This window comes from Vanessa cardui, chromosome 16 (assembly GCF_905220365.1).
Source record: "Vanessa cardui chromosome 16, ilVanCard2.1, whole genome shotgun sequence".
NCBI classification, from domain to species: domain Eukaryota; kingdom Metazoa; phylum Arthropoda; class Insecta; order Lepidoptera; family Nymphalidae; genus Vanessa; species Vanessa cardui.
In genome coordinates this window covers 8,885,554-8,902,277 of record NC_061138.1, presented here as the reverse complement: position 1 = coordinate 8,902,277, position 16,724 = coordinate 8,885,554, and the positions used below count along the sequence as shown (strand labels likewise).

The 16,724-nt window shown below is 35.1% G+C and overlaps 1 protein-coding gene across 3 annotated transcripts in view; it reads right to left on the bottom strand.

Moving 5' to 3' along the window:
• The window catches only part of LOC124536032 (protein phosphatase 1 regulatory subunit 16A), a 43,447-nt gene that overhangs the window by 10,842 nt on the left and 15,881 nt on the right, over window positions 1-16,724 (bottom strand). For all 3 annotated transcript variants that reach the window (XM_047112428.1, XM_047112426.1, XM_047112429.1), the window contains exons 3-8: window positions 15,342-15,493; window positions 12,834-13,282; window positions 11,038-11,163; window positions 10,084-10,159; window positions 9,209-9,350; window positions 7,788-7,905 (exon numbers count right to left, since the gene is read on the bottom strand). In XM_047112428.1, coding sequence (XP_046968384.1) covers window positions 7,788-7,905; window positions 9,209-9,350; window positions 10,084-10,159; window positions 11,038-11,163; window positions 12,834-13,282; window positions 15,342-15,493 — 1,063 coding nt within the window. The remainder of the gene's footprint in view (window positions 1-7,787; window positions 7,906-9,208; window positions 9,351-10,083; window positions 10,160-11,037; window positions 11,164-12,833; window positions 13,283-15,341; window positions 15,494-16,724) is intronic.

Genomic DNA, 16,724 nt, shown 5'->3' with positions numbered 1-16,724 from the left:
TTAAACACATACTTTCTGCCAATTAGTTCTATACGAGATCTCAATATTTCTTCGCGCACGTCCGCCAACTTTATAGATATTACCATCGAAACGGAAATACTTCAAAATAAGTCTTGTTTTATGGAGTGAATAAATAAATGGTCGTTTCGAAATATTACATTTTTTTTTTCATCTCAACATTACATGATTACAACTATCTTTTATTAACTTATATGATTTATTGCATATGCCGTTTGTAGTACATGCATTATGTAGAGAACAGACCATATTAGAGAAGTATATAAATAAAAATACTTGCACATTTATATTTCTTGGTGTAGTTGTATAATGTGTATATATATTTTAAGATAAAAATATGAGACTAAGTTATAACGAACTTTTTGTATAAAAGTGTAGAGTTTAATCAGCTATTACTTAGTAATATGATCTTAATACAAAACAGTTATAAGGCCGAATAAGCATCATTGTTTATCTTTAATCTGTTTTTTAATTTCATTTCGTGTTCGGTGGCCAGGGATAACTTTGGATAACTCGATATTTGAAAGATGGAAATCAGTAACACGTACCTATAATCAGTAACACGTATAAGCTTCAAACATTTACACTGAGAAAATAGAGTTGGTCTAGCTAAGAGAATTTCGATAAGGTTCTTATCTTACTCTTTTTGGTATAAAAGTGATTAACATCAAACTAAACCTATCTACACAAAACATGTAATAATATATGGGATGAATGAACCATATTTGTTTACATATTTTCATAATGTTCTGTGGTTTCATCATTCAAGTCAATACTAAATGTAACGAAAATAAATGGACCGTTTGTTTACCATTACAAATGTTCCTTCACTCTTGATGAATCATCAATAAGGCGAACGAGTATATCGACAAAAGAATAGCAACTACTAGAGGTTATACAAAGTCTAACAGACTCTTTTGAACGATAATGACTTTAGTATGCCACTTTGGATTGAACCAAAACTTACTTTTAACTTATATTCCCGTGATTCAAATAAGTGATTGTTAAGTGAATCTTTCATAATAGGGGATATAAAGCAGGTTAATTGAAGTGGGCCAACTGTGGTAAATAAATATCAGAACGCGTACAGACAGCTGTAGTGTATAACTACAGTAGTTATACCGGCTAACTCACCCTTCAAAAGGAAACACAATATTTAGCAGTGAATATATGGTGTGGTATTATACAGATGGGTTTCTACGAAACCCTATAAATACATTATTCCATGGAGTATTAACGGTATAATTAGCTATATTTTTAATCTATATCAATATTATAAACGCGAATGTAGCTCTGTCTGTCTGACGCTCTTTCACGACAAAACCGCTGAAACGAATTTGATGAAATTTGGTATGAAGCAAACTTCAACTTCAGAAAAGGATATAAGCTCCTTTTTTTGCCTGACATATGACAATCAATACCCTAAAACGCGAGCGAAGACCCGGGCGAATCCTAGTGTTATATAAAGTCTATGATGATTTAATATCAATAGCCCATCAGCCTTTAAAAAAAAAAAACAAAAATAATGATAATCAAGCATTCCGATCCATTACAGGATAGCGTATAAATATTAAACAAACAATAAAATTATAACGAATTTCACAAAACATCTAATGAGCAAAAATATACCTTAACTGGTTACACAATCAAGTAATTTACAAGATGTTAGATGAACGCTAATTAGTTTTCCCTTTCACGGCATGCTACTTCTTTTTTAAATAATCTATTTACATGATAATGTTATGAGTTGAGACTCTTGCGCACTTATTTTTTTTATGTTAATTAACTTCTATTTAGACACAAAACATAAAAAAAAAACCTTTTGCAAAATTTATAATTACAAATCGTTTTTATGTCTAAGTTAATTGTAACATTTGGTTTATTTTAACGCCTTTGCAAACATTTCTAAGGATTTAAAAAAAATGCGTATAGTCAATTTTAATGGAAGAAGGAATTAAAATATGTCTTAGATCTACATTCCTTTCGATTTGCTAAAGTAACAGCCTGTTAATTTCCCACTGCTGGGCTGAAGGCCTCCTCTCCCATCAAGAGGAGGGAGAGAGGGCGGGGAAAATATTCCACCCCACTATTCCAATGCGGATTGGTAGAATGCACATGTGGCAGAATTTCTATGAAATTAGACACATGCAGGTTTCCTCACGATGTTTTCCTTCAGCGCCGAGCACGAGATGAATTATAAACACAAATTAAGCACAATATATAGTGGTGCTTGCCTGGGTTTGAACCCGATATCATCGGTTAAGATGCACGTGTTCTAACCACTGGGCCATCTCGGCTTGTTTGCTCAAATCTCAGCTATAATGTAGTTCTTGATAAATACGTTTTTATATAATACAACACTATTTCACTTAACTACTTGTATAGTTTTTTTTCGATACTATGTAATGAATATCATACTATGAGGAGAATCAGTGGGACTTTCCGAACGTCATACGTCAAGCTGTCAGATGGCTTTTAAAATGTATTCACTTTTAAGCGCGAAATACGGTCAGGCGTATCATTGTTGAACTGTTTTTGTAATAATATTAGAAAACCAGAAATTGATTAAAGTATTTTGTAATTAACTATAATTGTTTTATATTCTTGTAATAAATTTATTAAAAACAATTTTGTTTTGTTAATAAAAGATTATTTAAGCTCTCGACCAATCATATCGCGTGAATTAAATGTCAAATGTTGTTAATTCGTCTGTTGTTCTCTTATGATTGAATAGACTATAAATTTAATGTAACACGCAAAGTATTAAAGTTAGTTCAAGACAACAACGTCTTAATTAATTATATATTACGTAGGACGTTATAAAAATTATACTTTATCGAATTGAATTTATTTACTATAAATATATATATTTAGAAACATATAAACAACAGCTAGGGTTAATCTGAGTCATGCTCGTGGGAATTACAACGAGCTACGTCGACGAGGACGGAGCTTAAAGTAAATATGTAAAACATACAAGCGTGCATAAGTTAAAGAGGAAAGTACTTGAAAAGTTTCAGATATATTTTCGTTGTTTTCTTATACCAGACTACATTTAATTGATATAAATTACGGTCACTTATAGTGAACATTGGAATCGTGTCAAAGGTTCACTGGTCACTCTAAGATATGTCATAATAATTGAAGGAAGCCGATGTATGCGACATGCAAATATTTCTAAAAATATTTTTTACTCATTTAAATATCCTACCATTCTATTTAATAGCCATAACAGCCATGTATTTCCTATTCTTATTCTTAAAAAGAATTGGAGTTTACACTAATTTCACCCGACGTATGTATGATAATTGTTTTTTTGATAGAAATTTTTTCTTAGATCATCGCCAAACACAAGATATATTAAGACATACATGTATATTATTTTAAAGATATTTCATAACTCGTCATTCACAGTTTTTCTATGTAACATCTTATTCACTTGTATTAGTCTTAGTGTGAGTTGTAACATTTCTACACAACACGGACCAATGATAATTATAACCGAAGTTAAGATTACCACTAAACACATCCAGATTAATTACATCATTAAATATAAAATATATTATTTATTTTTCTTATAATTCTTACATTAAACTCATTATATTTAACGATCAATTAAATCATGCGATTGTGTACTATCAACTTTATGTTCTGTGAAAGTACACTGTGGAATGATTAATTCGCGGTACAGTTATATTTGCGAACAATAAAATATCATAAAATTTACTATTTATTTTAAATCATATATTAGTTGCCCCGCTCGATTTCTGTGATAATTGCCACCTTTAAACTACAGGGGCACACAACAAATCTTCAAAATCGGTCCAGCCATTTAAGAGAAAATTTAAGGATCAAACTTTTTTATCATTATTGGACACAAAAATTGTTTAATTTTTACTAATTATTTTAGTTACAACTCTCTTCGTGTACTCGCTTTCAAAGTCTGATAACCGGCCAGAGACATCAGAGGGCCTTTATGGAATTACTTATTTGCGTTGAAAGGGACATATTCAATCTATTTACACTGACCTTAACTGACCCTATATCTTTGCGGCTTTATAAAACGGCAAATAAAATATTAGGTAGACCGGCTTTTGTGAGGTACCTCTATGGTGCTATTACGATTATATCATAGCAATCATTGTATCAAATCAAATATCAATGATTGCTACGCTATATAAATCAGTATTGTGGACCTATGCAATAGCATAGTAGTCCATAATACTGTTTTATTGATTGCAATATTTATAAATACATAACAAATATTTTTCTAGCGATAGTTGCTATACTGTAAACGTATTCACCCTGCAGGTGTTAAGTGGCCGATAGTGTGAGAAATATTCTTTATATAGCAAATCGGCACCAACCTGAAATGTTATGTCCCTTGTGCGAGAAAAACAACAACACTACATTGGTAGAATATGTAAACTAAATTTTATATCTAACTGGATTTCTAAAATCAAACCAACGTAATTATTCTCCAACTTTCATTTATTAAATTGAAAACGTATAAACGATAAATTAATAGCTCGACCAATTATTTTGTTGCGATATAATTATATCAATTACTGTCTCTAAAAAGAGAAGGTGACGACCACTCGCAATATATCAGCGTTCTGGTGTCATTCAATACTGTATTATTATTTTAATCATGACAACCACACCACTGACAGAAGGTATTTAACAGATATTATATACACACAGATAAAAAATTAAATTCGCTCTTATCACGTAAATATTGTCAGTTTAGAGCAAGTGAAATTACTTGAGTTATAGCACATTAAAACATTCTTCGTAACGCACTGCATCTGTTCGAATAAATTTTATGAATATTGATTTTATTTTTGTTTTATAATCCAATCCAATCCAAATTCACTGTGTCGCTATGATACATGGATCTATATATATTTTACAAGCTGCCTATCGCTTATAATAAAGGATATTGTCTCGAAAAATTTCGATTATTTATTCAGGATACTAGGTGGTAGGGCTTTGTGCAAGCCCGTCTGGGTAGGGTACCTACTCATCAGTTATTCTACTGCCAAATAACAGTACTCAGTATTGTTGTGTTCCAGTTTGAAGGATGAGTGAGCCAGTGTAACAACAGGCACAAGGGATATAACATCTTAGATCCCAAGGTTGGTGGCGCAGTGAGGATGTAAGGAATAGTTAATATTTCTTACAGCTTCATTGCCTATGGGTGATGGTGACCACTTAACATCAGGTGGCCTATATGCTCGTCCGACAGCCTATACCATAAAAAAGGAGCCAAAACTTATTTGATAAAAGAATTATATAAATGCGGGAATGACTATTACTTTGTTATATAGGATATAAAAATCATTTCATGGAAATTTAGGATAACTTCATACTTAAATTCTTGTAGGTCCTTAATACCTCTATCGAAACCGTTGACAGATTTACATCTAATATTTCTTTCAAAATTAAAGACGTTCGTTTGAAATGAAGCTTTAATAGGTGAAATAAATAATGAAAAATATTATAATTTTATAATCTATTATTCATACCGAAGATAAACATAGAATCACGCTGCCAGTATTTTTTCAATATTATTTATATTAAGCCATCCGATAATTCATAAAACGAATTCATTCTTAAAGTTATGTTGTGGCAGGTAAGGTGAACGTGATATTAGTCAATAGTTTGAGAAACAATTAAACTCTAAGAGATTTCAAAATATTGCTTAATAGTTTTGAAATTTTTTTATTAATAAAACGAGACGACCCAGTGGTTAGAACGCATACATCTTAACAGATGATTGTGGGATCAAACCCAGGCAAGCAACCACTGAATAGTGTGCTTAATTTGTGCTTATAATTTATCTCGTGCTCGGCGGTGAAAGAAAACATCGCGAGGAAACCTGCATGTGTCTAATTTAATAGAAATTGTGCCACATGTGTATTCCACCAACCCGCATTGGAACAGCGTGCTGGAATATGTTTGAAACCTTCTCCTCAAAGAGAGAGGAGGCCTTATCCAGCAGTGGCAAATTTATAGGCTGTTGTTGTATTTAAAAAGATTAAACATTAACATTTGCTTAAATAGTGCATCTAAATTTCGCTAGCATTAAATTATAATGTATCAATTTATTACTAACTAGCTGTGCCCGCGACATTGTACGCGTTTGAATTTAACAAAAAAAAAATATTGTAGCCTAAGTTAATTCCTATTATATCAGTTATTTGCAAGTGAAAGTCCCGTCAAAATCGGTCCAGCCGTTCCAGAGATTAGCCGGAACAAACAGACAGACAAAAATTGTAAAAAAAATTACATTAGTATATGTACCGTAAGCATTGAGTAGAAACGGGCTATTTTAATATTACAAACAGACACTCCAATTTTATTATATATATAGATGTGGTCAAATGTGCAGCTTTTCTGGCAGGTGGTGGATATATTATATAGTCAGGATAGAATTTGCGACTTTCATATAGCTTTTCTATTTTGAAGCGTTTTACAGGCGACACACGACAATTTCGTAAGTAAATCGTTTATATATGAAAACTTTAGTTTTTCTGAATCAACAAACTTTTGGCCTATTTAGGTGTGAACGGTTTCAGCTTCAGGAGGAATAAATACATTTGTTTAACTTTGACAATGATCTGACGCGACATAATTGGTGAAGATTTTCAACAATCTATAATGTTCGTGATTCGTGAAAAAATCGCTTTTGAATTTATGGGCAATCTGAATTTTGGATGATAAATAGGGTATTAGTAGCTGTGGTATAGTGTTGTATAATAAATTAAGATATAATAATCAGGAACTGCTTGTCGTGTTTAAATATAGAAGATGTAGTAAAAAAAACCGCAGACCAATTTTCATATACCGACTGTTAGTGACAATATTGTTCTCTTTTCCAGATAAATGGAGGTTTTAGTTGCTCCTTTATTAAGGCTCATAGGCTAACGCTTCAGCTGAGGGCTGTTGGATAAAAGTGGTCTCTTTCTGCGAAAATACCATGTCGCGGAAAGTGGCCAAGAATGGGACAGTGAGGAAAAATCCTCTACCGACTCGTTCCGTCAAAGAAGTTACACGCTATACGCAACCTCTCCACGAGTCGTATTCTGAGAACCTCACTACCTTGGAGGCCCACACAAAACCTGGGGATGGACCACTTTTGGGTCGTCACTGTAGCATGAGCAAATGATTCCGTTTTGACCCCTAAAAGAGGGAGACTGCCGATTTTTTTGGTAGTATTTCGGAATACGAAGCCTCGGCAAGTTCCAAATTAACCCCCCAAAATATAGGTTAAAAACGCGTTTTTGCTGCGACATAGGGAGAGCTCACAAGTATTGGAGGAGACAAAGGAAGGGGAATACGTCACCTGGTAGTCGTCGTCGCCGGCCGAGTCGAAGGGGTAGCATGCGCAAATGATCCCGTTTTGACCCCCAAAAGAGGGAGACTGCCGATTTTTTTGTTAGTATTTCGGAATACTAAGCGTCGGTGACTCCCAAATTTACCCCCCAAAATATATGTAGCGTTAAACGCGTTTTCCTGTGACATAGGGAGAGCTCACAGGTGTTTGATGAGACAAAGTAGAGGAAAGTTCCAAATTAACTCCCCAAAATATATGTAGGTTAAAGGCGTTTTTCCTGCGACATAGGGAGAGCTCACAGGTGTTTGATGAGACAAAGTAGAGGAAAGTTCCAAATTAACTCCCCAAAATATATGTAGGTTAAAGGCGTTTTTGCTGCGACATAGGGAGAGCTCACAGGTGAAGGAGACAAAGTAGAGGAATACGTCACCTGGTAGTCGTCGTCGCCGGCCGAGTCGAAGGTCTCGCGCAGGCGCGCCTCGCCGCGCGCGTCCGCCTTGGCCGCCAGCTGCTTCTCGCGCAGCGACGTGCGCCGCACCGAGCGCACCCTGCGGCACCACGCTCGCCTTAAGCCTTAGCCACCACTTAACGCGTTAAGCGACCGACATACTATTTGGGCCCATTCACAATGTTTCCCTTCACCGGGGAGCACGAAAATAATTTCTCTCGTTTCAATTATAAAATACATTTTTGATGGCATACTCTATGTTAAAATACATTTTTGATGGCATACTCTATGTACCGATATTCTATTTGGGCTCAATCACAATGTTTCCCTTCACCGGGGAGCACGAAAATAATCTCTCTCATTTCAACTATAAAACACATTTTTGATGGTATACTCTATGTATTGCTAATTAACAGGTCGAAAGGGTTCACTCTCCCTCGGAATTGATTGGACCCGCATTAGAGGCGGATCTCTCTTACGACCGTACTGGATCGCTAGCCATCGGATCATAATACCACAGGAAATGACCCCTACACATGTTGCGAGATAGGAGCGCCGCTATACCGGCACCAGCGTCGGCGCCGGGGACGCATTAAGCGACCGATATTCTATTTGGGCTCATTCACAATGTTTCCCTTCACCGGGGAGCACGAAAATAATCTCTCTCATTTCAATTATGAAATACATTTTTGATGGTATGGTCTATATATTGCTAATGATCAGGTCGAAATTAGGAGGATTCATTCTCCTTCGGAATTGAGTGGACCCGCATTAGAGGCGGATCTTTCTTACGACCGTTATGGATCGCTAGCCATCGGATCATAATTTGACGACCTCCGTGGTCGAGTGGTGTGTACACCGGTTTTCATGGGTACGCCACTCCGAGGTCCCGGATTCGATTCCCGGCCGAGTCAATGTAGATTAAGATTAGTTTTCTACGTTGTCTTGGGTCTGGGTGTTTGTGGTACCGTCGTTGCTTCTGATTTTCCATAACACAAGTGCTTTAGCTACTTACATTGGGATCAGAGTAATGTATGTTTTTTTTTTTTATGGTATAGGTTGGCGGACGAGCATATGGGCCACCTGATGGTAAGTGGTCACCATCGCCCATAGACATTAACGCTGTAAGAATTATTAACTATTCCTTACATCGTCAATGTGCCACCAACCTTGGGAACTAAGATGTTCAAGATCCCTTGTGCCTGTAGTTACACTGGCTCACTCACCCTTCAGACCGGAACACAACAATACTGAATACTATTGTTTGGCGGTAGAATAACTGATGAGTGGGTGGTACCTACCCAGCCCTACCACCAAGTAAATGTTGTCTCATATTTATTTATTTTATAATACCACAGAAAATGACCCCTACACATGTGAGATAGGATAGGAGCATGAGGTACCTGCTGGTAGATGCGCTGGAGGAGGATCGTCGGGCGGCGCGCATGCGCTCGCCCGCCACGCTGGCGGCGCGGCGGCGCACCTCCTCTTGCTCGGCCGCGAGGCGCAGGATGCGCGCGCGCATCTCGCCCTCCTCGCAGATGTCTGAAACCACCTGCGCGTTACTGCACGCTGCGACTCACTGCTTTTGTATACGAACACACGGTTTATATTTCCTAGTTTAAATAAAACTAATTATAACGGATTAATCGCGTATATTAATTATTTTTAAACATCCCGACCGAGTCGCAGGATACGCGCGCGCATCTCGCCCTCCTCGCAGATGTCTGAAACCACCTGCACGTTACTGCACGCTGCGACCCACTGCTTTTGTATACGAACACACGGTTTATATATCCTAGTTTATTTTTAAGCTACACGAGATTAAAGAAGAAGAAGAGCTGAGATGGCCCAGTGGTAAGAACGCGTGCATCTTAACCGATGATTGCGGGTTCAAACCCAGCCAAGCACCGCTGTTTCATGTGCTTAATTTGTCTTTATAATTCATCTCGTGCTCAGCGGTGAAGGAAAACATCGTGAGGAAACCTGCATGTGACAAATTTCATAGAAATTCTGCCACATGTGCATTCCACCAACCCGCATTGGAACAGCGTGGTGGAATATGTTCCAAGCCCTCTCCTTGGTGGGAGAGGAGGCCTTAGCTCAGCAGTGGGTAATTTACAGGCTGTTACTTTACTTTACTTTTTTTTTACACGAAATTGTCCGAAAGCCCCTTTAATGATTACTGGGCGCATATAAAATAATAATTAGAAATTTGTAGAGAAGCATTTAATAGAATTTTAAATAAATTTATAATAAATAAAAACATCGTACAGACCTGCCGGCGTTTCGTCGTGCTTGTTCCTTACATTGAGATCGGCTCCGTAATGTACCAGTACTTCTAATACTTCTAACTGTAACAACAATAATTTATAGATAAATTACTTATATATATCGTCATGGTGTAATGTGAAAACTAACACTGTTATATAATTATGATACACATTTTATAAGCAGTCGAAAGTTTCATCCATTCAATAATTAATTTATTGAAAAACAATTAAAATCGCTATTTCTTTTAACACTACCACTATTTGTGTACATACACAAATTTGATGACGAAGCGTATGACGGCCATAATTTTTCTTCAATTATTATTTCATTCCAACACATGTGTCATTTTGTTCTGATAGTAAACAACCATCTTCAATCATCGATACTAGCTCTTAATAAATACCTGTGTGAAGCAATTAATCCCGCCTCCTTTATTAGCAGTTTTGATATACCTTGTGCAAACAATGGCTCACTTACCTTCCAAACCAGAATACAGAAATGTAAAATACATATTACTTTTTGGCAGTAAATAATAATAATTACTGATGAGAGTTTGGTAACGACCCAAATAGGCCTGCACAGTGTTTTACAGACTCATTAAGTCATATTCATCTATATATCAATCTATCGTATACAGAGCCGGATTTAAAGGTCTGGAGACCCCCGGGCCACAAAGCAGTGGGGGCCCTAGACAAACAGAAGCGTAAACAACCTAATAATTATATTATCATGAATTAATTACTTTTTTTATTTCAATCAGTAAGGTATGATTTATTTACTTGTACTGGTAACTTTTAAAATATGAAATAATAACATTATTATGATTTGACTATATCTCGGTATTTGTTAACTTGCTGAAAACCGTGGCCCCCATTAATGTGGGGGCCCCAGGGCAGTTGCCCCGGTTGCCCTCCCCTAAATACGGCCCTGATCGTATACAGTAAACTAAATCGCTCACATGTCCCCAGCATGCAGCGGCGTGCACGGGCTGCCACATGTCGTGGTCCACGACGTCGGTGGACGCGCGGTGCTCCAACAGGAACTCCACCACTTTGATGTAGCCGTTCGCTGCCGCTACGTGGAGCTGGAGACACATAACAAACCACATAATACAATATACATTCATATTTTATTTAAAAAGACTTGTTGCCTCGAGCTTAGTTGCCTTTACTTAAAAAAAAAAAAAAAAAAACAAAACAATTTTTTGGGGGTCGTCAATTCTTACGATAGTTAGATATATTAAAAAATAATTAAAAAATATATGTATCAAAGAGAACTCTCGCCTTCGTAGGCTTCCTAGGCTTCAAGTCTTGAAGTACAATAACGACTTTCTAGCCATAATAATTATCTTCAAAATAATTAAAAAAATATTAATTATTATAAGAATGAAACTAAAATCGTTGAAAAGAGGAAAGATTTGTCGGGTACAATCCTGATACTACAGAATGTCATTATATTTTATTTCTTTATTTATTTATAAGGACAACTTACAAAATATATATACATCATTTTTAGCTAAGTATTGTTTCAATTAATACACAAAAGACTAGAGATTTTTAAATCCTCCAACAGGCGACCTTATCGTTAAAATAACGGGAAGAGGGGTATAACGCCTTATGCTGACGTTGAGATTTCTGCAAATTAACTCTACTGTACGGCGTAAAACAACTTCGTTCTCTTCGTTCTAAGCTTGTCCTTGACAATTGATTGTCACACCTTAATTTGAAAATAAACTTTGAAAAACATTTTTAAAAAAGTAGCTTAAACATCATCATTCTTTTCTCGTTCTTATTTCAAATCTTTTTTCGTCACATCACAAAACTCATCTTAATTTCGCGAATATAAATCACGTTTAATAGAGTTAGAATGATACCGTAAACAATTCCATCGCAGTCAATTTAAACACTTTATAAAATAGTTCGTTATTAAAAGCAACTCGATATGCACATCGTGTTAAATTTCAAGACCAATTGATTTATATTTGCATGTTGTAATGAAAACGACTCCAGTGACGTCAATCATAGCAATTCCTTTGGAGGAAAATGTACTAAACTGTTGTATCTTTTTTATTTTCATTTATCAAAAAAGGTTACATAGCACTAATTCGAAGAAAAAGTAACTAACTTAAAAACATTAACTTTTATGATAAAGGGTAAAAAAATACATTTACAGTCACACACTTATAAGCTCTTTTGATTCGCAATGTTCGCAATCACCCAAACAGTAAACAAAGTGTATAAGATGTCGCTAATTCAGTATGTTGGTTCAACCAACAATTATTAACATTTTTTATGGGATCAATTAAAGTAGACATACTTTCGATAACATTAAATAATAGGAAACCCCGCAATACTTGTCTAAATTTAGCTATTTTTATTTAATGTTTGTGGACAAAAGATTTTTTATGTTGCCTCCTTTTAATATTAAATAAATTTACACTTATAGAAAATAAAAGGCTAGGTAAATTAAACCAACCCTATCCATTTATATAAGAAATTATACTGAAACACCTTTACTAATGTCTAATTATAATGCATTTTTATGAAATATTTTAATTAAATTACCATGCATCAATAGCGATTGGTTGGTGATTGGTTGGTTGTTGGTTGGTGATTGGCTATTGCAATGGCGGCCAATACAATAATAAATTCCAATCACCATAGAATGAAATACGGCAGATCGTCCTTTTTAATAAGTCTATTGTTTTAAGAGCAGTTTGCAAACTTTGTGTTTTCATATGAAATTTCAACTTACCAAAGTCGCACCCTGGTTGTCCCTCGGCTCATCCAAGTCCATGCCTTGCTTGACCAGTTCATCAACATCCAACAACATTTGCATCTCCGTCGCCGCCCGGGTCTCATCTATCAGACCCTGCGTCACTCCTCTAGCTGCCATTTCGCTTTCGATCGCGTCCAGTGTCCTCTCTTCCTCGCATATATCGTAAGGCATGTTCCCATCGCCATTCACTGCCAGAAGGTTCGCCCCGCGCTGTATTAATATTCTAACGAGATTTAGGTTCCCGCAAGTGGCTGCCGCGTGTAGTGGAGTCCATTTCTCGCTGTCCTCTGCGTTTACGTTTGCTCCGTGGTCGAGCAGTAACCTCATCATGGCTTCGTTGTTGTCGATGCAGCATTGATGCAATGCAGTTAAGCCGTCTTCGTTCGTTGCGTCGGGGGTTACGCCGCGCGCTAAAAGTCTTCGAACTATAATGAGAACATGAATAATTATATTAGTAACAGCTTACAAATGACCCAGTGATGAGGTAAAATACAGACTTTGAGGAAAACAAACTCCGAAAGTCACAGTCTCAGAAACTCTTATAGACGAAACCTCTTGTGTATTATATCGTGTATTGCTTTTAATCGTGATATTATCAAAACCGGCACTTTTACTCAAATCCCAAATTGAAGAATTTTGTAACATCTATATATATATATATATATATTTTTTATGGAATAAGTTGGCGGACGAGCATATGGGTCATCTGATGGTAAGTGGTCACCATCGCCCATTGACAATGACGCTGTAAGAAATATAACTATTCCTTACATCGTCAATGTGCCGCCAACCTTGGGAACTAAGATGTTATGTCCCTTGTGCCCGCGGTTACACTGGCTCACTCACCCTTCAGACCGGAACACAACAATACTGAGTACTGTTATTTGGCGGTATAACATAAGTTATAATAAAATTGGAGTGTCTGTTTGTAATATTAAAATAGCCCTTTTTTAGAATGCAGATTTGCAGCGTTTTAGGGCTTGGTCGACAGGTATAAAAGCAACCATATCATAATTAACTAAATAAAAATCATTGCTTATACAAGTAAGGCATTTAAATAATAAAACCATGTTCTATTGGTAATATAAAAATAACAGTTACATGGGTTTCCCTATTGCAGTTATAACCGACTTTCCATAGCATAATTATCGATTTGAACTAGTAGAAACCGAATTGAATGAGCTTATTTCTTTACGAAATAATACAAAGGACAGTGTTGATTACCAAACACACATACATTGAATATTGAGATTATTATACATCTGTGGTTTTTTTTTTGTAAAAACTTAATCGATAGAAGATTATGAATGTTCACATATGTAATATGTTTGTGTAGTTCGCAGTACCTGATAATGATAATGTCTCCGAGATGAGGTCACCTACATGGAACTGGTCGTAAACATAATATAATCTATGCACTATACATGTAAGTTTACATTGTGATTTATTGTGTAAGCTAAATTGTTTCCATAAATAAAAAAAAACAATTTGTTATATCTATTTAAAAAATAACAGTAATATTTTTTTCTTATCACTATTTCCATTTAACTTGTATGTCCTTACGGAATTTCATTAAAGAAAAAAGTATATCTCCCCTCATCCATGTTACTATGCAACTGTTTTTAATGTAAATTTATTTAACGCTCGATAGGATATTTATGAATTATTTATAATATTATAGCACTAAAATTATTTATTTATGATTCTCTGTGAAACGTACAAAGAATTAACGAGATTTGCTTACGTCATCAAAATGTTCTTGACCCGAATAATATTAAATAGCAGGTACACTATTTCACTTTCGTCTAATTTCGTACGCTTTTTACTTTCCCCGTTACACTGTGATGAGTTATACTAAATTTTTGACTGAAATGTTTAACTATTAAAAAATATCAGCTCATTACCAAAAATAAAAAGAAATTAGAATTCTTTAGATTCCGTATATTTGTCCAAAAACATACGAGTCACATGTTACACGTAAAAAAGTGGCACTAAAATGGAACCTTGAAGTTTTGCTCTTATTGCGCTAAAGAAGGTAACAACGATAGCACGTTACATTTAGGGCTAAAAATTGTAATTTTGACCATGTTTTAAAAGCAAAACCTCTATATTTTAGTAACATCTACAACACAATTAAGCATATTAACTGTACCCATATAGTTAAAGGATCTTGACATGGTTTTATTTTGGATCTTGATTATTTTTTTTTTCCCTACTATAAAATATTTATTCAAAACACGCAGAATATTGTCATATTGCGCCTCCAACCACGTAACTCACTTTAAATAATCTATATAAATGTGATTTATGATCCGACATTAATTTCGACTGAAAACATAATCATAATATGTATTTCCATTTTAGAATATAAACCAGCAATATAGAACTATAATAATTAAATGTTTCAAACGCTGTTTAGCTATATATTAATATTGGTGGGTCTGGTTATGTTAGCTAATATGCATGTGTATCATGTGTAATCACCTTCCTCGATGTCGTTCCTCGCCGCCGCCTCGAGCAACATGACGCTATCACTAAAGTATATGCTTCGCTTGTTGCTTTTCTCGCGTTTCGCTCTCGTCCTCGCCCACTCCTTCTCGCGCTGCTGCCATAGCTTCAACTGCTGCATACGTCGTCTGAAATTGCACATACCACGTTAGTAGTAATATCAACAATAATAATACATCAAAACATCCTGTTTAAACCGATAGTGTTATGGATTTTTACGATATTTGAAAAAATAAATAAATAATTCATAAATACCGGTACATCATTCTTATGTGATTTAACAGTAACACTGCAGATACACCTATCGTGCCAGAAATAGCAAAGACAGCCGTCAAACTCTTTATCATCAACATCAAACGTCCGATAAACATGCTACCGAAGTGTGCCGATATTTTGGGTATTTTTGTTTTGTTTTTTTTTTTTCATTTCGTAATCAAATATCTGATAGATCATATAATATATTACGTTTAACATTTACTTTGCTATTGATTTAAAATAAAATAGAAGCAAATTAGTTCCTGTGATAAATCAAAAACGCCTTCAGTTATAATAATAATGGTCTAATAAAAACACAATAACATTAATATTTCACTTATAACAACAGACTTAAAGGAGCCTAATAAATAGTTACCAACTTCGTTTTTCTTGTTCGTACCTTGTAAACTACAATATTCCAATAAATTACCAACATTTAGTAATAAATATCAATTAAATATTAATACAGAGGTGGACACTTACATCATTCAAAGGCTCGAATAAAACAAAATATATCGTTTCATTTTACCGTATGCAATTTAAGGGAGAATGTTATTGAAATTACATTTATTATAACATGTTTGTGTTTAAAAATTACGAAGCGAGCTGTACGTGTGAGCGTGACATACCGGCTGAAACCGGTTAAGGAGCGGAGACATTTGCTTGCTGCCAATCCAGGATACGTACGAGTATGTATCATTAAATCTTATATCAACGAAACTGGGACACTTACAAAACAAATTGTTACAATATTATTATTACTTTAATTGCGAAGTTTGCAACACGTTATAGATTAATACCTTTGCTTTGAAATTGTACAAGGAGATTACTTCTCAAAGTTTATAAAGTGACTGAGATTTGAATACTGAAACTTCGTGATTTTAGTATTAACTTGTTTAATTTACGAATAAAATTATATTGTGCCGTCACATTTTCACACTGTTATTGTAAATCAATTAACGCATACGAGCTAAATTATTATTGTTATTTATTTTTGTAACACTTAAAATAGATCTATGAGGCCGTTGCGTCGAGTAAGATTCCATTGCTCTGATAACTGTACAAGAAGTATAGGAAACTAGATATTAGGTAGGCGTATTAGAT